The following is a 23,445-nucleotide window of genomic DNA, read 5'->3' as shown; positions in this document are numbered from 1 at the left end:
CATAGTATGCACTCATCCGCTTGTTTATGTTCTCTAACTTTCTTTTCATCAATCCAATCCAATGATTAGAAGATAACACTCAAAAGCGTACCAAATTTGAAAAATTGATTGGCAATCGATAGGGGAAAAAGTCAAGATTTACTAACTCTCTTGTGTGTGGCCTTGCGAATTGGGAGTTGGGAGTGGGAGCAGTTGGAGTGGTGGTGCCTAAATACGTCTATGTTAATGAGGGTGACATACGCTTTTAAACAAAATCGAGTAATTAGGCCCACTGAGGGAGCACGGAAATTCCCAGAAAATTCATTCCCCTTTTCCATCATTTTTTTTTGTTTTAATTCATACAAAAGGAACAAAAATAATTACATAAAATATAAATTATTTTTATATTTTATGATGTTAATTCTCTCCTCTCCTGCCGTCTCATTGAATACCTTTATATTTAAAAGTTCATAATTAAGTCACGTCAGCATTTTATGTTGACTTCTCTATAGAAAAAAAAAAACAAAAAAGAAGGTAAGAGAAAAGGAGAGGGAACGAAATTTGAAGGAGAGAGAATTGTACTCCATTGGTTTGAGCAACGCCATTAGTTTTTCGTCCACAATAAAAGGTTTTGAGTGCCAATAAGGACTGGAAGTTTCATTGCATCGGAATCTTAATTCAAAGGCCAAAGCTCCAATTCAATCAACATCCAAGAACCGATGCCCCAATTTTCTCAACTAAAAAAAAAGGTTCAACATACATTCCACATGTTGTAAGAAGGGTTCATTTTTCTCTTTGTAATTCTTATTTCCTAAGCAACAGAGGACCAAATCAAGCTTGTGAAAATGAGCCATCACTCCGATTTCTGTTTGAATGTGTCATCAGCGTCGTCGAGATCATCAAGTTTATCGGCTTGAAGGACTCATATTAGTACAAACAAGGCCAAAATTCCGGCTACATTCTGCAGAAAGCACTTGGTGAGGCCATTTTCTTGATCGTGAGGCCATTTTATTGGCGTATAATGTATTACCTTTATCGAGGTTTTCCTTGGTTAGATTCGGGGGTATCTTCTTTGTCGATTCTCTTCAACTTCATTCATCCAATCATTAAGCCGGAGGAGACCCTTGTATCCGTAGTATGATACAGCAACTAAAACCACCAGGAGGGTGAAAACTAGAAGACACCGTTTCACGTTGGAAATAATTTTCTGTTTGAAAATGAAGAGTTACAGTTAGCAAGTGAATAATGAGGCAGTTCAAAGTGCTCGGTCTTTTCTTTCAAGGAAATACATACTTGCAGTGTCGAGGTTTGTGTCACTTGTTGCAACCGCTCACGCCTTTTCTTCCGCTTTGGTCCTTGCCTATCATTATCTGATTCCTTCACCTTCAAGACACAAAAAATGGCATTAGAATGACAGCAGCAAGTTTCAAATCATAAAAGTCTGTTTGAATTTCAATATCTTACCTCCACAGATTTAGGTCTACGCAACTGTAATTCTGAATCATTAACCTTTTGTTTGCTTTTGCAGTCGGAATTGCAAGGAATGAGTCCAAGTCCAAATTGATTCTTAAATACATCTTTGGGATCAGAACCAGCATCGCGATAGGCTGCCTGAACATTGTGACATAACCACTCCTTTTTCAAGCTCTGGCATCCACAACGGACAGTAACCTTTGCATATAAAGTTAGAATCAAGTCAGAAAGCTAAAGAGTGCGTGAGACGATAATTCATGCAATAACTTCACTTTCTTTTCCCTGAGCTAACAAACATGAAAATTTTCAATAAAACTTATATTTTATGGTAATACAAGAATTATAACCTTTTTAGAGCACTTTTCGGGTGATGAACATTGACCAGGATGACAAATCTCTGGGCACAGATGAGTACAATACGGCAACTTTCTGCATAATGAACAGCACCACTAAGATCCTCTCTTAATTCAAAAGGGAAGCAAATAGTAGAGAGAACTGGAATAATACTTAAAGGTGTACAACCGAACAAGCAAAAGAAAACATGTATTTGTATTACCTGTGACAAGGCCCCTTACATGAACGAGCAGCCATTTGCTCCTTTTCGGACAAGCTGTTAAAATATATGCACTCAAAAACATGAACCATGGAACCACAGTGACACGATCGCTTTACAAGCACCTTGCAAGGAGGGCAGTCTCCAGGATGACATGGCAAAGGACAAGGATGAGGACATGCAGGCTCCCTCTCCTGAATGAACACATTTTCAGCAATCATGCAACGTTTAGTTTCAAAAGTACTAAAAGAAAGTCGAAGATAATAATTGTAGTAAAATTAAGGTAAAGATCAGTTTTCATGGAAGGTGGAGGATCCTAAAGAGAATCATCAGAGCAGTCTAATATGAAGGAATTAATAACACCTTTTTGCAAGGAAGTTGACACTTCTCACAAGGCTCACTTCTTGCTTGTCGGACTGATGGCACCGTTTGATTCTTGAGGGGGTGACAAGTTTTTGTGCAAAAGTGATTACCACAAGGTAGAGGATTTCCGCACAAGTTTTCGCAGGAAAATAGTGTTTTATCTGAGCAGATCATCTGATCCAAGGCACAAACAAATGATAAGTGGAATTCAGGAGAAAATATGAGGCCAAGTTGATATAACTAAGTCAAGTAGTTTGAGTTGAAATTCTGTGGTATCAAACACACCATTTTATCTGCCCCGATGTGCTGGCCAACACATGACCTCCAAACAAGTTCTGGGCATGGAGGGCATGGAGATCCTGGAGTGGATTCACTCTGATGAAAGGATTTCTTCTTCTTAGGTTTCAACGTAAATTCCGGATTCGGAGGAGGTTTAGGACCATGACACCTGAAGATTAAAATAAATGAATTTACTGAAATTAGTTGTATAAAGGAAGTATGTTAGAGATATTTTCCAGAGAATAGCTCAAAATCAAAATAATGCATTGAAAAAATCCTGCAAACCTTAGCTTGCAATTGTGGCCACATGGGTATTCTTCCTCACAAAGTAATCTACACGGGTGGCAGGCTCCATAATGGCATTTATGTGGCTGGGGAAAGAACAAAAATAATTGTCATTACCATAACACAAGGCACTGTTAAATAGGGGTAGCATTTATCTACTAACTGCACATTCATGATAATGGTCATGCTATAATTTTAAGAACCTACATGTATGTTCCAATAAAGCTCAAGTGTAGATCCTTGACACAAACTTTGAGACAAACTAGGCCAAACCAACCAACTGTACCTTGGAATTTGGTCCATGCCTGCATAAAGGAGTAATAGGGCATGGCTTACGACATCTGGGAGGCTTTTGATCCATCTCAGTACCGCAAGGAACCTGAATTCAAAATCCATTTGGAAAGTGGAAAATACATCTTCAGACCAATTTGGCCAAGGAACATAAGAAAACTTTCGTTGTGCAACATGCTATGAACCAGGTCTTCTTTTCTAACGATATTAACCCAGAAAGTTTTTTAAAAAAAATATCAGAAAAGATGTTCACTCATAAAGAACAAAAATTGCAATCCTTTTGCAGCAGTCACAAGCAACACCTCTGTTAGTATGCATGTTGTTTATCCTAATGAGACAGTTAGAATCACCACCAAGTATATAGAGATGAACTGCAATGGCAAAAACCCGCACCTCAAAGTGTGTCTGACCGCATGCACATGTAATTGTCACCATCACTGGGCACGGAGCACAAGCACCTCTGTAGAAACAAAGCTGTACTTCATAATTTGCAACTAAAACCTTTTCATTTTCATCTAAAGCTTCAAACTATTTGAAAAGAAAAACTGTTCATTTGTTTTCCCTCTAATACAAGTAGCAATATTTATTGTTGTTTTTTATAGAAACACTCAAGTTTAAGAATGCCATGCCAGACTTGTCATATGGAGTTCAATTTCTCATCACTCTAACTCTGAAGATTTCTCTTGAATAATATACATATTATATCCACACTATTGAATAACAGAATGTTCCAGCTCAACTAATGTGACTACAGATCTGCCACGGGATAGGGAAACATACCTATGGCATGGAGATGGGCACTTGTGGTTCCTACATCGTAGCTTTCTTCCACAAATCTAAAAGTTCAAAAATCAATACAAACACAAATGATTATAGACCTAAAATCAGAATTTTACCAGTATAGACCTAAAATCAGAAGCCGAACGAGGAACACAAACCTCTGAGCACGGTGGGCAGTCCCCATCACAGCACCTGCGCTTACAAGCATGCCGCCCACAGTCCCTTAGTCTCTGGCACTTCCTTTCGCATGCTAAATCTTGATGGCAAGGAACCTATTCTAGATCCAATTACACTATCTTTTAGTGAACTCATAAACTAACAAGTGAATCAATCCCTCTTTGATCGAAAGATTCTAAATTTGAGCAAAATAGCAAACGTCATACCTCCTTTTTCAAGCTCCCGCACCGGCAATACTTAATGACAACTGTTCTGCAAGTCTCAATGCACTCCCCACGATGACACCTCTCCGGGCACCTATGGTAGCCGCAACTGAGCATCTTATCACAAGTTGAACCACACAAAGGCACAGAGGCTTTGCAAGACAATCCCTCATGCATTCTCTTTCCACAGGGGCATGTCCTCTTCCCCTGGGACGGGCACGGCCCGCACTCCCCCAAATGACACCCTTTGGTACACTTATGCTGCCCACAGCCAAGCACCTTCTCGCACGGCTCCTCACACCTAAAATCAAGCCGCTCACAACACTCCTTCTCCTCCTCCTTCTTCCCACATTGGCACCGGTACACTCCCCGCACCCGGCACGGCAAGCAGGGCCCCTGGTGGCAAATCTCCGAGCACCGGTGGATCCCACAAGCCAATACCTTCTTACAAGCATTATTACAAGAGAAATACTTAAACCCACATCGCCGGACGTCCTTCACAGACCCACAAAAGCACCGAGATTCTACGAGCTTCGGGCAGGACGGGCAGGGACCCGGGTGGCAAAGAAGCAAGCAATGGTGGCCACAGCCGTGCTTCAGCGGCCGGTTGCAGACCTCGCCGCACGAATGCGGCAGAACCCACGGGTCATCGCTCGGTGGGTTCTCGAGCTTTCCACAGAAACAGTAATAATTCTTGGGGATTTGAGAATGGGGGTACTCTATCCTACATTTGGGGCAGTTCCAGACTGATACCTCGGCGGCTTTCTGGGCGGAAATGGGAAGGCGGGTGGAGGCCCGCAAGGCGGACAAATCGGAGGCCTGGCGCGCCCAGCTCTGGATGCATATGAGGTGGAAGACGGAGAAACAGACGGAGGTGCAGGACCATGTCGGGTCGGCGGGCCGGATCCGCTCCAGGCATATCAGGCATGACAGAGCGCCGGAGGAGGATGACGTCAGGAAAGATTGGATCTTGGAGAGGTCGGCCGTAGTCGCTGTTGATTTTCCTGTGAATTCCAAGTAGGTTCGGAAAATGGAGTCGGAGAGATCCGAGTGGCGAACGGGTCCGGAGCCAGATTGGCTCTGGTCGGAGTCGGTGTCGGAGTCCGAGTGGTTTGAGGGCATTTTGGGAATTCGGGGCCAAGAGTCGATCTTTTCCTTATTTTACAGAGCGCGGCAGATTTCGGAGATTTTGAGCGCCACGGCACGTCGGCATATGGAAAGTCTCTAAATTGGTCGAATTATTGATGGGCCTCCAAATAACTAAAGCCCATTTACTATTCGGCCAGGCCAACGAGGCCCAAATAAAATAAAATAAAGTAAACGGTATTGCAGATTTTTCGTTAAATCTTCCTAAAATAAAATACTATATGATGCAAAAGCTAGCAAATTTTATTGAGGAAGATAAAGTTACAAACTGTTACAAATTTACGTAACTTCAGGTACACGACTGTCGTATTACATAAATCACACAGAGAACTAAGTAATGTATAACCAAATACATACCAAAAACATTACACACAAATTTAACACAAACAAAAGGCTAAATTGTAGTGTTCTCTTCTTCTCCGGCGATACAACATGGGAACCGGGTTTTTTTTCAAACAAAATCGAAGTGCATAAGAAGCTTCACCGATTTGTACTTCTCTCCCTTAGGGCAGTGTAAGGGAACTGCTCGAATCCCTCTACGTAGCTCAGACACCGGCAGGCAGGTTTGGCCTCCAAAGTCGTCCTTCTCTGACATGTCGTACTCATGAACTTCAATGCGGAGCACAGCTAGTTCTGGAACGGTTAATGGGAATTCGAATTCTTCGTTCCAGGCCGGAATCCAATTGTCCTCTAGGGCCTTCGTCTTTTTCATCACGCTATCATCAGCAACTCCAGCAATTCCTACCTGAATGTTATAAAGTTGATATCACATTTTCGATTCTTTGGTATACATGATCCGGGAGTTCCTGAAACATGCTAGTAAAAACATGCAGACAAAACCAACACTGGAAAACGGGAGTGGAAAAAATGCGCGGGTGAAATCACAAGGAAACAGCAAACCCGCGAGACAACCACAACGTACACAAAATTCCCAAATACGAGAAGTGATAACGATGATGTAGTCTGCTTGAACTTACCCTTGTATAAAAATCTGGAGGAGAATACGCATCAAAGTGTGTGTGCTTGAAATCATAGTACCATCCTTCTCCCATATATACTTTTACCTAGAAAACAGAAGAATAACCATTAGCTACAACAAAACAAGTGACGACACTCAAAAGCCTAGCAATACGGTGCTCACCTTCAAAGTTTTTTTCACTGGTAAACTATATTTAGGATCAAACACCTCATTATGTGGACCACTCTTCAAAAGAAAATCCGGTTTTTTCACATAGCCGCACCTACCATTGGCTCTAAACATTCCCTGCATCACCCACAATGGTCTTCCATATCCCTGTCACAAGGAAACCCGCTCTCAGTATTTGCAAGAGGTAAGCCAAGAAATTATTCATTTGTTTATCTCTATTTCGAAAGCCATAGAACCAAAGTGATCCTCCATTGACCCTCAAACCAATATTAGGACCACTAGAAAACGCCAACCATTTCCCATGTAATGGATATATCACAAATATATACAATCCGATTGTGATACAAAACTGTTGAATCAATTATTATACAGATAGCATAAGCCTAGCTATGACACATTCAAAAATCATAAAGCTAGTCCTCAAAACTTCACCTAATTGACTGTTACTAATCATAGTTTACTATATAAGGGGGAAAACAAAACATTTAATTAGCACAATGGATAGTAATTAAGCACTACCAATATGGAAAAATAGACCTTTCTAACAAGACGATATTCTACACTACTCTGATTTAAGGGGATGGGGATTTCAAACTCACGTGCAAGGGGGCAGGCAGTTTTCCCCTGCCAACTGGCCTAACCCACAACTGGTGAAAAATTAGTACTTTTTTTTTTTAACAGTCGATATTATAAACACAAAGGGGGACAGGGTGGGCTTAGCCTCACAATGGGCTAGCAATAATGTGGTTCAAATTAGCCTTTAGCAAGAATCTAACCTTAAATACACAAAATTTTTACCTGCATATTAAATGCAACCATTTGAGCCCCATACGACCACCCAATCATTGGGTTGTAATTTGATGAGTCCACACGTATGCCCTTTGGGTACACCCTCAGAATATTCCTCTGAGTAAACCTATATGAAACCAGTAGTCAGTGTGGAAAGTTTTTTCTTCTAATAATCAAGATGCAAGTATACATTATGATTCTTAAATGCATGTTAGTGTACTGGAAAAGAAAATGGTTAAGGCGGTACGCCTGCACCGGCTTAATAATGGACCTGAAATTGAACCTGCCCTCTAAGATCTATCCAGGACAATAATGTAAAGTCTATCAAATAATTGTAATGTAATTAGCACTGAACAGTGAGTGCGTTGCGTTAAGGTTAACTAGTACTCAAATGAAACTTGAACTCACATGACACGATATGATTGTCTCACTAGTGCTACATTCTTATTTTAGTAAGAGTTAGTGTCATGTGAGCGCAAGTTATAGATGGGAAGAGGATCCCTTAACAACACAGTTCATAAAAGATGTGAGTCAAATACCTGACAATTTCCTTTCCGTACGTTACTACTGCCTTCTCGAGCTGTTGCTCACTTAAGCTTATACGCCGCACTTTATCTGTATCTACTTTGAGACACTCTGCTAATCCACCTTTAGGTTTCCCAGCATGAATGGCTATTAAATGCTTATATTCAGGTGCTACATTTTGATCGGACTTGGAACCACCATAATCAATATCTTCCTCCTCAGTGCTATCGTCTTTATCCAATTCATCCTGCTAAAACACAACTGAAGTTAAAAATTAAATTAAATAAACTAAAAAAGCTTGGTACACCACATCAGCAATGCAGCAGTTACACTAAAAAAATCTCCACACCGTGTCATTTGCCACAGTTGCACCTTTGGCGTCCGGAACTTCTTTACCCCACGCTTCCTCATCAGCTGGAGTCTTTCCACTCTTTGGATCACTTTCTCCTTGCACAGCATTCTTTGCCTCAGGATATTTCTTGGGCGGTTTGGTTGAAATAATAATCCTTTTCTTTAGTGACGCTGGGGATGGAAATTCTTTCAAACACTCCGAGCCAGGATGAAACAGTACGCCCCCAAATGTTTCAGTGAGCATCTAGAAAATGGTTGACAAAACAATAAATGCCAGACCATTCGAGTTTAAAATCCTAATAACGCAATAGCAAATACCAACCTGAGCGACTTTGGCTTGAAGATCAGGGGTAAGGTGGTCTTCTAAAGTAATCACAACAGGGTATTCAGAGGCAGCAAAGGCATGTTCCTTAATAGACCTCAAACACTTGATAAGTTCCACTGGTGTAGTCAATGTCCTGTAATAAAACAAACCGACTTATGTCTCAGTTCGGTACAAAAACAAACTACATAGTTTCCCTATTCCGTTACTACGGATAGCAAATTTCTCCAGTTAGGTAACAAAATTCCAGAACAAAGATTGCAAATTAATAGCGTACAAATAATTCACTATTCCATTACTAGCGTTAACATATTTGTCCAAACAGGTAAATTACAGCACAAAGAAAAGTTTCACTGGTCTCGTCAATGTCCTAATAAAACAAAACCGATTTTCGTCTCAAGTTCGGCACAAAACCGAACTACATACATAGTTTCACTATTCTATTACTAGATTTAACATATTTGTCGAAATGAGTAACAAAATTACAGAACAAAGATCGCAAATTTGTCCAAATGGGTAACAAAATTAGAGCATATTCCACCATTCCATTACTTGCTTTAGCATATTTGTCCAAATGGGTAACAAAATTAGAGCATAAAGATTGCAAATTTGACAGTAACCATACCCTCCGTGAAGCACATCGACATCATCTTTATTCGAATTAGGCCAAATATCCAGCTCAATCACCTTCACTCCTCTGCGAAGAGCTTCTATAATCGGAACGTCACTGCAGTGACTGCTCAGCTGGTTCCCGGTCAGATAAGAGTTGTGCCCTGTGTGTATGAAATAATGCGACAATGGCGCACTCATATCATGGTGCACCTACAAAAAAAAAATTAAAAAATTAAAAAAAAATATATATATATATATATATATATATATATATATATCAAAATTCATACCAAAAAATCAACAAAAAAAATCATAAAAACAACTAAAATTAATTCCATTGTTAAATTAAAATTAAAGTTAAAATGATAGTACCCCGAGAGCTGGAGAGATTGGGGGGTTGATGTCGCCGAAGAGGTATTTGAAGAATGCTTCGAGATTGAAGACCTTGCGGTGGAAGATGTTGAGGTGTTTGAACTCGGCGAGGCTCTGTTCGATGAGGGCCTGAGCTAACTCCTTGGTGGCGCTCTCCTCCTTCTGGACTTCCTTCAGAAAGCGGTGGAAGTGATCGGCGGTCATGATGCCGTTCTCCGAGTACTGATCGAACAAGGCCCTGACCTCCGGCGGTGCTTCCGAGACGGCGAGCTTGAAGCGCCGCTGGAAGCAGAAGCAGACTCTGTAGGTCTGTTTGGACATGGAGGATCGCCTTGTTCCGATCGGAATCCGCAGCCGGAGGATTTGGAGGGAATTTGCCTTTCCCGCGTCGGTGTCTGGTTGGTCTGGGGAATCGCGAGAGGGGTGGGGGAGAGTGAAGTAACTACAGAAGGAATGGAACGCGAAGGGGTGGGACCCACCACCCCACTAGGATTTTATTGTTTAATTTACACGTGGCGGATTGGTGAGTAAATTTAATGAAGTGACGTTGCGGACCTTGCATATGGTGACGTTGCTGGCGTTTTCGATTCGTCTTTTTGTCGTATTTTCTCAGTCTTTCTTTATTACATTGCCTACTTTCTAGTCTACATTTTAATTAGGCATTTTTGCTAGAATAGTTCTTGAAAACGCCATAATTCTTTAAGATTTAGTCGATAGAAGTAATTTATGAATTTATCAATCGTTAATTATTTTTATTATTTTATAATTAAAATAAAGATTAAAATAATAAAAATATTCTTAACTTAATAAACAATTGGCCAAATTGTTTTGACAAATTTGAGGGTAATTTTTGTCATTTAGTCTTATTTAAAAGAAATTTTTCACGGAATAACCAAAATGATTGACCATTGACAATAATCTCAAAAATCAAAGTAAATAGTAATTTAATCTCATAGATCATTTTAACTAAAATACCTTTTAAACATCAACTTTGTGAATTAAGCCGTTTAACTATTGAACTATTGATGCTAAAATTTGAACGTTAACTATGAACAAACAATATGCAAATGGACGGTGAATATTATAAAAAAGGATATTCGAATATTAAGGCATATAAAAAAACACATTATTCTAATCATTACTTAAAATTATTTTATGTCGACGAAACAAAAATGTTGACTTAACATTGTTTTATGTGTATTATCCTTTAAATAAAACATTGTTTATGTGTATTAATTATAGGTGAGATAAGGTGGGCTTTGTTGCCTTTTCGAGCTTCTAAATAAATGGATAAACATTGCGTTTTAGTTTATTGGGATATACAAGATGTTGATGCACAAAATCAGTAAGGACTTTAGTACAACAGAAAGTGTTAAATTTATGACCTTCGCTAGATTTCTCCGGTCACTAGTGTGGATAAGTATGCAAATGGATAGAGACAGGGAAGCAAACACAAGATGTACGTGGTTCACCCAGATTGGTTACGTCTACGGAGTAGAGGAGTTCTCATTAATTGTGAAGGGTTTACACAAGTACATAGGTTCAAGCTCTCATTTAGTGAGTACTAGTGAACGATTTAGTACAAATGACATTGAGAAATATTGTAGGAGAATGATCTGCTTTTATAGAAGAGAGTTTCTAGCTTTGTTTTGACAGTGACACGTGTCGTGTTGTGATTGACTTCCGATGTTGACACGTGTCGCGCTATGATTGGCTTCTGATGTCGACACGTGTCGCACTGTGATTGGCCTCCTAGTTGGAGGGAAACTCTTCTGGGTCCTTGACGGTATAACGTTGACCGGTGCTCCGTAGTTTCGGGATTGGTCAAGTATGGTACAAACACAAGAAATTAAGAATAATCCGAAACATCCAACATTCTCGCTCAGGTATTTATAAACACTTACTTCACTTTCTTGTGTTCGTATTTCATGTGTTATATTTTATACTTAAAAGAGTAACTTGTACTTGTCATTCAGTAATACGATATGATAGTATTGTTCCACAAGTGAGAGGTCTTACATTCGAATTTTGTGAATGGCGAATTCGATACCAAATTAGACTGTCTATTGTATAGTTTAGCCAAACTCCTCCTTCACTTAGTGTAAAAATATCGATATACTAAAAAAAAATTAAAAAAGTAATTTGCACCTAATGAACATATAAAAGAATGTTATTGTCTTGCTTGTAAACTTAGGTTCGTTTAAATGTATTTTAAAATGGCTGGAAAGGCTTTTCATGAAGAAAAAAATTAGAATCAATATTTAGTAAAAATGTAATGTTATCTACATATTCATTTTTACTTTTCATATCCTATTCTCAATTTTTAACCGCCAACTGAATGAATCGTGATTATTAAAGTCGTTTTTTTAGGTTCACAGGATTGGAGCAGTAGTGGATTAGTGGTACCTTGAAAATAATTAAATGAGAGAAAATTGTCAATGGGTTCCAGCTCAGTGGGATCATGCAGAAAGAAAACGACATCACCACCAACGTCGACATAGATGGATCCATCAACCAAGTCATCAACTTTTGAAATATTGGGAGATCCTTCGACTTCCATGTCCCTACAAATATCATTAATTACTGTCATCATCTTGTCGACCACTTTTTATTCTTTTGAATTGGCATGATTTTTATTTATTTATTTATTTTTCTGTCAATTTCTATTTCCAATGCCAACCAAAAAAGGAAAGGGAAAATCCTGTTTTCAGTGGTTTAAATTCTGGCAAATAAGAGTAATATTATTCATATCATATTTCTATATCATTTTAGGTGGTATTTGATGTGGACAGCTATATTATTTAAAAAATTTGCAAAACTCAAGGAAAAGAAGGAGAAAGACTCCTCATATACCACAATCATCATTTAATTAATTATTTTTTCTTAATTATTAGTTTATTAAATAATAAACTAAATTTAAAAATCTGATTAATTCAAATTATGTGGCTATACACATCAAATGTCACCTAAGATGATATGAAAATGCGGTACAAAAATAAATTTAGGATGTTGCTTGTGTTCTTATAGGGAAACTTACTTGTATTTGCACTTATGGTTAACGAACTATTATCATTTGAACATTATAATTGAAATCATCATTTAAAGATTATATATGTAAACAAAATTCAATCTAGAGATCATTTAATCATTTATACGTGTTAAATCAATCGACATTTTATGAACAAGTAAGATCATGATGATGAACTGTCTATTTCTTTATGCATATAAATGACTAAAAGATCTTCAAATTGAATAATTTTTAGATGCTGATAAAGAGAATGAACAAATTTGATTATGATATTCAGACAATAAAGATTTGTTAACCGCAAATGGATGACGCATGCATTATCCATAAATTTATGTAGTTTGATAAGATTTCTATCAAAGATAATATGTTAAATAAACAAATAGAAATTACTGTTTTTGTCAAATCATATACACTTAAAGGGGCAAGATTTATCTTTTGGACCATATTATCGTGTTGCCACTTATAACAATCTTTTAGACTCTAAAGCACTTTTGGGATAATTTTTGTAGCTAAATCGTGAATTTCATCGTTTGAGTGTAATTTGGATTTTGAGGTGCAAATCTAAGCTGCCAAGTTTCACAAGGCCAAATTTTCCTCTGCTTGTTTTATCGCATGACAAAAACGTCACATTAGGTTTGTTGATTTAACGGGTTCTCCCAAATTAAAATTTAAGCATACTATGAAACTCCAATTACCGAAATTATAACTACAAGTGTTTTAATAAAAAGATCTCAAAAGCTATAATGACAATACATAAATATTTTAGTGTCTTAATCTTTAAAATCTCCAACCCTAATATCAAATTCAACAGTAGATGATCAAAATAATAAGAATCATTATAAGTAGTAAATTTATAATTTGCTCTCGTGAATGCTCGTAGTACAGCACATTGGACACATCTAGTAATATATAGCAAGTCAAACACTACCAAACTTATTTGACTTAAAACTTGATTAAGCATTAAACAATCTCATAAGATGATTAGCAAGCGATGATTAAAAGTTAATTTATAATTTATATGTTTATAAAATATGATCCCACTAGCAAAACTCATGAGTCAAAGTCACGACCTCAATACAAATCAAAATCGGAAACATAATTAACAATATCACTAATTACACATACACTGGCATCCCGCTTATGGCTTGTTAGAATGTACTAGTGACTAAAAGCGCTTTATAGAATAGTACATCCAACCGAGCCCTCAATCATGTTGTAAGGGAGAGTGCGTTCTCGAACTGAAACCTTATTAGAAGCTTTACAGATTTGAGTTTCTCCCCCTTTTCATCATACAGGGGGACCGCCCTGATCCCGGGTTTTAACTCGGAGACGGGCAGACACGTTTGCCCACCAAAACCGTCTTTCTCGGACATGTTATACTCTCGGACTTCTAACCGGAGTATGGCAAGCTCCGGAACTGTCATAGGGAATGTAAACTCTTCATCCCATACAGGTATCCAATCATCCTCAATTATCTTTGTTTTGAACTTACCACAATCTGCTGGCACTCCAACAATAAAAACCTGCCATAATCCACAAAACACTCCCGGTTTTCGAGTTGAACATTCGTATGAAACAAATAAACGCGTAATTCGGTTGATAGAAAGTAACCTTTGTGTAGAAATCCGGAGGGGAGAAGGAATCAAAGTGCGTCCGGCTAAAATCCAAGTGCCATCCGTTTCCCATGTATACTTTCACCTGTCAATTAACATCCATGTACTCATGAGACCATCCCAGAACTCCAACTACGAACTTCACTTTAAAGTTGAAACAAAATGTACTCACCTTCAACGTCTTTACGACGGTCAAGGTCTTTTTAGGATCGAAAACCTCACCATTCGGACCCTTGTACATCAAAAAGTCGGGCTTCTTCAGATAACCGCACCCCCCGTTGGCTTTAAACATCCCATGCATCAACCAATTGTATTTGTCATTTCCCTGTTAAAGAATTTTGACATGTTAGCTAGTTTCTATATCTCCCGCAGAGATCGAATCATGTTTTTCTTGAAACCTTGAACTCGAAGCTAATCTCTGATGACAAAAAGAAAAGCTTGAAACTAACCTGCATATTAAATGCAACCATTTGAGCTCCATGCATCCACCCAACATGTGGTTCGTAATTTGAGGAGTTGAATCTTGTTCCCTTCGGGTACACCCTTAGAACATTCTTCTGTGTGAACCTAGAGAGCATAACACAAGAAGAAGTAACAGAACCGTTAGTGCTGAGAAGAACACGGATAACAAAAGGATAAGCTAACTTCTTGCAGGTATTACCTTACGACATCAGCTCCATGATCTTCGGCCGCCTTTTCAAGTTTCTGTTCACTCAAACTTAGACGTCTAACTTTATCACCAACCGCTAGTGCATCCCTTAGTTCACCCGACGGTTTTCCAGCATGGATTGTTATGAGACGCTTGTACTCGGGCGCTGATTGTTGGAATGATTTAGCTTCAGCTGCATTGGCATTGTTGATAGCCTCACCCTCTTGATCACTCCCACTCTGAACCCAGTAAAAGAAGCAATGTAGAACAAGCAAACCCGTAACCAAATTGGGAGATAAATTAATTGCAAATGTCAGCTGACCTCTTCAGATGAAGACCTTCCACCACCCTTGTCCTTCGAACTCTTTGATTCGCTGCATTCTTTTGGCGGTTTTGTCGAGATGATAACTCGGTTTTTTAAAGATTCGGGCGATGGGAACTCTACCATCTGGTCTTCTGCCCCCGGATAATACAGCATGTCTCCAAATGTTTGGATAACCATCTACATTATGCAAAATCACAAACTCAAGGTCAGAAAACAACGACGTGAAAGCAACAGACGCAAAATTCAACTGAAATCTAAACCTTTACACACATGATTCGAACACGAAAGCTAACCTCTGCAACTTTAGCCTGAAGATTGGGAGTAAGGTGATCTTCAAAAGTTATAACAACGGGGTATGGAGATTTATCAAAAGCATGTTCTTTTATCGACTTCAAGCATTTGATTAGCGTCACAGGAGCGGTCAAGGTCCTACATTATACAGAATGTATTCATTTTTGGTCCAATCGTCATCGCTAACTATGAACCTGCAATCGAAACATGATTTAAGATGATCAACTGAGCTAACAGCTAGGTAAGTACCTTCCATGATAAACTTGAACATCATCCTTTGCAGAGTTTGGCCACAAATCGAGTTCAATTACTTTAACACCCTTTTGCAATGCCGTGATGATTGGGACATCACTGCAGTCACTACTGAGTTGATTCCCAGTAAGGTAGGAATTATGCCCTGTATATATGAAGTAATGTGATATTGGAGCATTCATATCATGGTGTACCTGTAATTGCAAATTCACATGCATGTTAGCCAACAACAAACCTAATACGACCCCTCTATTTCGAGAAAAATCTACGGTAGGGCAGCCTGACTACGTCATCTGAAAAGCAACTCTCATGAAAACATAAAAACTTTCTGTAGTTAGGTCTCACTATCGAAGGTTCTCGCCTCTATTTCACTTGTTCAAAGCATCCCTATATCATATATAATTAAAAAACAAAAATACTATTTTTACCATCTAGTTGTACCATCATTTGTACATCTCTCTAATAGAGATGAGACCTACATGCATTAACAGGCCCTATCTCTATTAAATAGAGGTACAAATGATGGTACAATTATGTGCTAAGTGTAGCATTACTCATTGAAAAAACTTCAAAACAAAAAATTGCAGATTACGTTTTCTTGTCAAACTTATGATATCAACTTATCATTCTAGACTTTGAATTTTGAACACGTATCTTAACAAGAATTAACTTGAACAATCATCTAAACTCACGTAATGCTCCGTAAACATTTCAAATCATCACTACATCATATAATTGAAATTAAAAAAAAATATTATAACAAAAAAAATGTTTTCTCGTACTTATGTTAACAGATTGTAAACTTAAAGCACGCGTCGACATGATTACTCTGATAACAATGTTCCGTCAATCATTATCAGAGTACCAAATGTATTTTTAGAGTGCCGATAACATTTAATAAAAACAAAATCAAAATGCATGTACTGGGAGTGACGAAATTTGACCTGTCTTCTGATTGGACTGTTGAATTCTTCAAGAAACAAGAAATGAAAGAAATCCTCGAGAGTGAGACCGCCCACGTGCTTCTTGTGGTGCGCGGCTTCTCCCGGGTGGTGGGTCGTGAAGTCGAGGAGGATAGTGTGCGCGTCGGAGATACTGAGGGCCTCAGCCGACTCGCCCTGGTGCTCGACCAGGAAGCTCCGGAACTGGTCGATGGACATGTGGTCCCCGCCCTGCGCAAACTTCGAGAACACCGCCTTGACGTCGGGCGGCGGGCCGGCCACGCTGGCCTTGAACTTCCGGTTGAAGCACTTGAACATCGTGTAATTGTGGTGCGGCGCATTGCTGTCACCCATTGAAAAACTCCAATTCCGATTCCGATTCGATAGATTTTTCCTTTTGGTTTTCTCAGTTTTCCGTTTGGTTCCCGAGAAAATGAAATGAGAAAAAGGAGGGGAAAAAGTGAGAGGAGGGAGTGATGAAGGAAGACGAGAGGGGGGCCTAGAAATCAGCTGGATCGTTGGAGATTAACCGACCAATCAACTGTTCGTTCCCACTCCAAAAGCTTCTCCCTTGACGTGCCCAAAAAATAACATAAAAAACAAAAGCCTAACGAGGTGTCGTCGGAATTCGATTCACTTTGGACGTTAGTATCTGCGTCTTTTGATTTATGTGAAAAAGAAATCAACCTAGTTGGTTGTGTGAGACGAGCTAACTGAGTGAGTAGATGAGAACCATTGAATTTGATTTGCGTGGTACATATTTTTGGACTTGGATTGTCTGCCCTTCTAGTTGTGGTGTCCTTCCATGCCCTTCTATTTTGTGCGGTCACGGTTAAACAATTTTGCATAGCCCACTTGTTTCTCGAGAAGAGATGGGAAACATGCTCAATTTCATTTGATTGAATAGTTGACCCAGCTCCTTGTTGTTTGAAGAAACCCTCCGCTTCCATTGGTATTTTTTAATGAGATAATAAGACAAAAAATAATAAAAATATAAAATATTAACGTGGTTTAACCGTGATCGCACAAAATAGGAGGGCATGGAAGGGCACCACAACTAGGAGGGCAGACAATCCTTGTCCCATATTTTTTGATCTCTAGACTTCGGACATTAAGATCCGAAGTGGGTCCAATTTTGTGTTGTGGTCTTTTACTGGTTCCAAAAACATATTTGATTTCTTTTTACACATTGGTCATGAAAGAATTATATCCCATTCCAATAATAACAAGGCAACCAAAAAAGCCATTTTTACTAATTCGCAAATTTAATGTGGAATTCTTTAAAATGTGACATTGAAATAAGATGAATGCTAAGGAGACTCTTTAAAATGTGAGATTATTTATGAATTTTTTGTCATTTTATAGTTTAACTTTAATATTGTGTAAAAAATATAATGTGATAGAGAGTTTATGGAGATTCCCATTTTTAAGAAAGTCCCATTAGCATTTCTCTTGGAATAATGTTGGAATACTGTCACAATGGAGTGATAATACAGAGATACGAAGTACGCAACATGTTACAAATAAGACATGTGAGATGATGCAAAGAAGGATTATAACACACTACATTGCGCTTATATTTTAGAATACTGCTACAACGACGTACCAAGTGTATGGAAGTTATTACAAAAAGAATGAAATTGACAGTTTTGGACAAAGTTGGTGTCTAAAAAACACTCTTGGGTGGCCGGCCATAGAATGTTTGCTAGTTGGGCCCAAACAAAAATTTAGTCCAGATAACAGGCCCACACATCCAGTCCCACTCACAGTCGCCCGCAGCTCACAAGTCCACAACTGCAGAGAACGCACTGAGAAACAAGAAACGCCGAGATGACGACCGGAAAAAGGCTGGTTTCGGCGGCGGCTCTCTTGTGGGTCCTACTCCTCTTCGGCACTTTGGTCTTCATCCTGGTACAAACTCCACCACTCTTTCTCCCAACTGCATAAATCAATCTCTGCAACTTTCTTTTCTCTCCAGATTGTTTTTTGAATTTGTTTTGCGATTCGATTTCAGACTCGACTCGGCGACGACGGAGCTCTGAACGAGCCGAATGTTGTCAAAAGCGAGCTCCGTGAGGTGGGGATTTGATAATCTCACCCGCCAGTTTTCTTTGGGAACCAACATAGCTGCTTATTTTTGGTGTTTGTTTCTGTTTTTGGCAGGAGAACGATTTGGAGCAAGTGACTCACAAAGTGTACTTCGACATCGAAATTAATGGGAAACCCATTGGTATGATTTCTTCATCTGGAAATTTTGATTGCCCAATTGGTCATTTCATCAATTAATTATGTGCAAACATTTCTGGGTAGTTTTTAATTTCTTCCAATTAAATGGTAAGGTTAAATTAAGTTAAGAAATTTGAGTTTTGTTCATCAGCTGTTGTAAATCACTTGGCAGATAAATGTTGCTTAATTGAAATTATTCATATTATCAATTAGTTTCGATTGGGAGCAGCCTCTCCATAAATGGGGGTAAGGCTAGCCGACATTCACCTCTCCCAGACCCTGCGTAAAGCGGGAGCCTTGTGCACTGGGTACGACGACGATCGATCAATTAGTTTCGAGCAAACATTTCTGGGTAGTTGTTAATTTCCTCCAATATTTGATCAAATTAAATTAAAGATGAGAACTTTGTGTTTTGTTCATCAGCTGGTGTAGATTTTACTTATTCATGTTTTGTTTTCTTTCAGGTCGCATTGTGATGGGTCTCTTTGGAAAAACAGTTCCTAAAACCATAGGTTGGTACCCAGTAACGTGCAACCACTGGGTTTATATGTGTTCGTTCTTCGTTGAGATATATTTCTGTGGAAAGAATTAACCGAAGTTTCTGTTTCAAATGCAGAGAATTTTCGAGCGCTTTGCACGGGTAGACAAATAACTTTAGCCCCCTTGTCTGTGATCTTGTGATCATTTGCATAGAAGCTACAGATTTTATGTTGTTGTTTTCGAGTTTAATGAGCCCTCCTCGTGTTTCAGGGGAAAAAGGAACTGGAACGAGTAGGAAGCCTCTTCACTACAAAGGCAGTACATTTCATAGGATTATCCCCAGCTTTATGATACAGGGAGGTGATTTCACTCTCGGTGATGGACGAGGTGGAGAATCAATATACGGTGATAAGTTTGCAGATGAAAACTTCAAACTAAAGCACACCGGGCCAGGCAAGTAAAGTCTGCTAGTGTTTGAGTAGTTTGTTCTTGCAAAAGTTCTCATTTAAGTGAAGTTTAAATGTAAATGTCGGAAGTGTATTGCTACTCATCTGAATTCGACTCCCTGCCTGAAAAACAGGTATTCTTTCTATGGCAAATGCTGGGCCAGACACCAACGGATCGCAATTCTTCATTACAACAGTCAAAACCGGTTGGTAGGTTTCCCTTGCGACGTTTCTAGGAATACCTGTGGTTTTAGATATTCAGCATTGCTAAATTTCTAAACGCTGTGTTTCTCAAGTAAGTCAGGGTTAGGAGAGATCAAATTTGTTAAGTTTTTCTCAAGTGCCAACTAGTTTCCATTCCCATTAGAAGATTCCTTTCCAACAACTGAAACAAAATCAATCCTGTCATACGATTACGAACTAGGTTACGATTTTGGCGTGCATAATTTGATTTGGAGACTGAGCACATGTACATGAACAGAATGTTTTGTAAACTGACATGCCTGCATTTCGCTCTGCTTTTCTTGAAAGGTTGGATGGGCGGCATGTCGTATTTGGCAAGGTGCTTTCCGGGATGGACGTAGTGTCCAAAGTCGAAGAAGTAGGAGGCAAGGATGGGGTACCTAGGAGCAAGGTTGTCATCACCAACAGTGGCGAACTTCCAATGTAACTACCCTAACCTTTCATACGAACGGCAACCGGATTCTCCTCCCTGTGAAAAAGTTGTACAACATACTATATGCTTATGTTGCACAAGACTGATAAATGCGTCACTAAAACGAGTTTCGATTCAGCAACTTATATTCTGTATTCGAATCTCGGCTCCTTATGTGTAAGGAGCAATTTCTCCGTATTTCAAATTATAGATTGACATGTGCACGTGTAACTCGTTAGAATAAAAGGTCGTACCCAGTGCACAAGGCTCCCGCTTTACGCAGGGTCTGGGAGAGGTGAATGTCGGCTAGCCTTACCCCCATTTTATGGAGAGGCTGCTCCCAAGTCTCGAATCCGAGACCTACCGCTCATGGGCGAAGGCACTTGCCATCGCACCAAGAAAAGTTTATGCATGTACGAGGACAAATTGGATTGTCATGCAACGAGCCAAGTGTTTTCAGTAAAATTAAACAAGTCGTCTTAATAGTTCATTGATTTATTGACCAAATGGGGAAAATAAACTTTAAAAATAAAAACACTAACAAGTTCTAACATTGCAAAAACCTAGTTGGATTATTACATTCAACTCAAATTTCAAGTGGTTAAAATTTTACTAAAAAAATTGGCACTATTTATCGGGCTTGGTGCCGCCGTCCTTGGCGTTTCCGCCGGCGTTGTGGTGGTGAAAGAAGGTGGAAAAATTGGATGAGAGGTCGGAGTAAAGCGAAAAAACCTTGGAGATGTTGTCGGCGACCCGAGACCGGTGGTTGTCGTTGACCTGCTGGATCAGGGAGCGGTTGCGATCCAGTACGGACTGGACCTCGTGGAACCTGCGGTTGAACTGGTCCCACACCTCCGAATCGTACGCTTCCTCGACTTGATCGAAGACGGCGGTGACCTAAACGGTGCGTTTGGTTGGGGATTCGTGGTTGAAGTAGTCCATGCTCGATTCGGCTCTGGATTATGAATCACGGGTGGTCATGTGTGGGAAAAATGTGAGCACTCTGTTGTTTGTCGTTTGTCGTTTCCTGTTTTGGGACGAGGAAATTACAAATATGTACCACACACAAGCGCTGTGCTTCATATGCCAACTTGTGGCACCATTGATCTTGAGAATTGGTATCCGGAATTCACTGGACAATGAGAACCTCCTCAAAATAAATTTTAAATATTTTTAATTTTCTCTAATATCTTAACATATCTACTTCACCAAACAATTGCTTGGAACAAAGTTGAATGGTTAGAGATCATATATTACACCTTCTTCCTATTCCTCCTTGTTTCATAATGAACAACAATATATCAAAAAGTCACACAATCTTTTTAGCAAAAAAAAAAAAAAAAAAACAGTTGCTTACCTCCATACAATTCACGTCTCACATAATTGTTGCTTACTTCCATACAATTCACATAACTGTTACTTACCTCTATACACTTTCTCAGACTCATAATGCTATAGCATACATACTATTCTTCTTCTTCTTTGCCATAAAATGACAAAAGCACTTGCATTTATCAAATCAACACTTACATGAACAACAACATGCCAACAAAAATTGACTTGTAAAAACCCTGCTGTCATATGTTTTATTATTGAGTAAATTGTAGCTATGGTTCCTTAACTTTAATTAAATTGGAGCAATGGTCCCTCAATTAAAAATTCATTACCATTGGTCCCTCAACTCATCAAAACATGCAACTCTGATCCCTCAACTAAAAATTCATTACCATTGGTCCCTCAACTTTAATCCAACCGGAGAAATAGTCCCTCAACTTTAACCCAATTGGAGCAATAGTCCCTCAACTTTAACCCAATTTTAGTAATGGTCATTCCAACATAACTCATTTTGACAAAATTCTGATGAAGTTGACGAAAAAGCCTTTAGCTACCCGTTTTGATGAGTTAAGGGACCCCAATTGTCACAATGGTCTTTCCAACATAACTCATTTTGAGAAAATTCTGACGAAGCTGACGAAAAGGACCATAGCTACACATTTTGATGAGTTGAGGGACTAATGGTAATGGATTTTTAATTGAGGGACCATTGCTTCAATTTGATTAAAGTTAAGAGACAATTCCTACAATTTACTCTTTATTATTTTGCTGATGTGATTTAGGTTTTGATGCATAAATTGATAATGTTGGTGGTGGTGTCATCATCTCTTGTTGTATATACCAGATAAGCAAACAAATCAACAAAAACCAAGAAAAGCAGCTCACAAATGTAATTATATGAATGCAAGAGGACTCGGCATCTTACTTGATAATATTAGACTCATGTCTATGACCATGATGAACTCTTTAGGACACAAAAAATAACTATTTTTTCTTTATATACAACTCAAACCAGGAAATACTAAAACACAACCCCTAAATCCAACTGAATCAAATGTAAAACAAATTCGAATAATAATTTTCTAAATTCAGATTAAAAATAATCTATTTGTTTCTAAAGCCCAATTATATTAAATCACAAATTTGAAGCAGATTTTGACATGCAATAGGTCAATAAGGTAGGAATCGCTTTAGACTAACCTTGATGGCTGGCATTAGACGAATCGTTGAATTACCGTCGGAAAGCTTGAATCATAATCAATTTAAAAGATCTGGAGCAAAGTGGTTGCTTGGTGAGGACAAGTCGCACAAGATTTTCAATTGGAAGAAATCAGGAGGAAAAAGATGAGTGTGGGGCATTTTTGTCCCAGTGAAAAATGTAATAATACAAACTTCTCAGAGGTAAAACAGAAAGCACATTGTGCTTATGAACAGTGTTTCTGAGTATGTAAGTCTATCTTACATTGTCGGTCTCAAACTCAAATAAAATAAGAGAAAAAGTGCGTCAGATAGTCGATATCCTGCACTCTGTTTTCACATCGAATCCCTAACTGAACT

At 38.8% G+C, this 23,445-nt stretch overlaps 4 protein-coding genes across 7 annotated transcripts; 1 reads left to right on the top strand and 3 right to left on the bottom strand.

The window, feature by feature from the left end:
• Positions 1 to 676: 676 nt before the first annotated feature.
• On the bottom strand, positions 677 to 5,594 carry LOC103432830 (NF-X1-type zinc finger protein NFXL2). 2 transcript variants are annotated; one of them, XM_008371035.4, is made up of 14 exons: positions 4,387 to 5,586; positions 4,162 to 4,275; positions 4,004 to 4,059; positions 3,617 to 3,683; positions 3,219 to 3,311; positions 2,933 to 3,018; positions 2,654 to 2,816; positions 2,369 to 2,542; positions 2,009 to 2,199; positions 1,800 to 1,881; positions 1,444 to 1,650; positions 1,273 to 1,362; positions 1,010 to 1,186; positions 677 to 940 (listed from the first exon to the last, which is right to left on the bottom strand). In XM_008371035.4, the coding sequence occupies exons 1-13, from the start codon at positions 5,503 to 5,505 to the stop codon at positions 1,031 to 1,033; spliced, it is 2,598 nt and encodes an 865-aa protein (XP_008369257.3). In that variant the 5' UTR covers positions 5,506 to 5,586; the 3' UTR covers positions 677 to 940; positions 1,010 to 1,030. The 2 variants fall into 2 exon arrangements, with proteins under 2 accessions (XP_008369257.3, XP_070681398.1); XM_070825297.1 differs by having other exon boundaries at positions 677 to 1,186; positions 4,387 to 5,594.
• Positions 5,595 to 5,751: 157 nt separating this feature from the next.
• Positions 5,752 to 10,108, bottom strand: LOC103432829 (phosphoinositide phospholipase C 2-like). Of its 2 annotated transcripts, none has more exons than XM_008371033.4 (9): positions 9,648 to 10,108; positions 9,289 to 9,485; positions 8,664 to 8,799; positions 8,340 to 8,585; positions 8,005 to 8,237; positions 7,475 to 7,592; positions 6,671 to 6,823; positions 6,507 to 6,593; positions 5,752 to 6,274 (listed from the first exon to the last, which is right to left on the bottom strand). In XM_008371033.4, the coding sequence occupies exons 1-9, from the start codon at positions 9,966 to 9,968 to the stop codon at positions 5,981 to 5,983; spliced, it is 1,785 nt and encodes a 594-aa protein (XP_008369255.1). In that variant the 5' UTR covers positions 9,969 to 10,108; the 3' UTR covers positions 5,752 to 5,980. The 2 variants fall into 2 exon arrangements, with proteins under 2 accessions (XP_008369255.1, XP_008369254.1); XM_008371032.4 differs by having other exon boundaries at positions 8,005 to 8,240; positions 9,648 to 10,102.
• Positions 10,109 to 13,667: 3,559 nt separating this feature from the next.
• Positions 13,668 to 17,386, bottom strand: LOC103432827 (phosphoinositide phospholipase C 6-like). Its single transcript, XM_008371031.4, has 9 exons — positions 16,750 to 17,386; positions 15,803 to 15,999; positions 15,556 to 15,691; positions 15,260 to 15,439; positions 14,950 to 15,176; positions 14,738 to 14,855; positions 14,461 to 14,613; positions 14,287 to 14,373; positions 13,668 to 14,198 (listed from the first exon to the last, which is right to left on the bottom strand). Exons 1-9 carry the CDS (start codon positions 17,098 to 17,100, stop codon positions 13,884 to 13,886), a joined length of 1,764 nt encoding a protein of 587 aa, XP_008369253.1. The 5' UTR covers positions 17,101 to 17,386; the 3' UTR covers positions 13,668 to 13,883.
• A 1,061-nt stretch (positions 17,387 to 18,447) lies between these two features.
• On the top strand, positions 18,448 to 20,771 carry LOC103432826 (peptidyl-prolyl cis-trans isomerase CYP20-1-like). Of its 2 annotated transcripts, none has more exons than XM_008371030.4 (8): positions 18,448 to 18,657; positions 18,761 to 18,823; positions 18,910 to 18,976; positions 19,437 to 19,484; positions 19,589 to 19,612; positions 19,723 to 19,905; positions 20,033 to 20,104; positions 20,430 to 20,771. In XM_008371030.4, exons 1-8 carry the CDS (start codon positions 18,577 to 18,579, stop codon positions 20,480 to 20,482), a joined length of 591 nt encoding a protein of 196 aa, XP_008369252.1. In that variant the 5' UTR covers positions 18,448 to 18,576; the 3' UTR covers positions 20,483 to 20,771. The 2 variants fall into 2 exon arrangements, with proteins under 2 accessions (XP_008369252.1, XP_008369251.1); XM_008371029.4 differs by having other exon boundaries at positions 20,033 to 20,108.
• The last annotated feature ends 2,674 nt before the right edge of the window (positions 20,772 to 23,445 follow it).

Source organism: Malus domestica, chromosome 07 (assembly GCF_042453785.1).
Source record: "Malus domestica chromosome 07, GDT2T_hap1".
In the NCBI taxonomy this organism is placed as follows: Eukaryota; Viridiplantae; Streptophyta; class Magnoliopsida; order Rosales; family Rosaceae; genus Malus; species Malus domestica.
The sequence above is the reverse complement of the archived record's forward strand: the minus strand, read 5'-3'. Positions and strand labels throughout refer to the sequence as shown.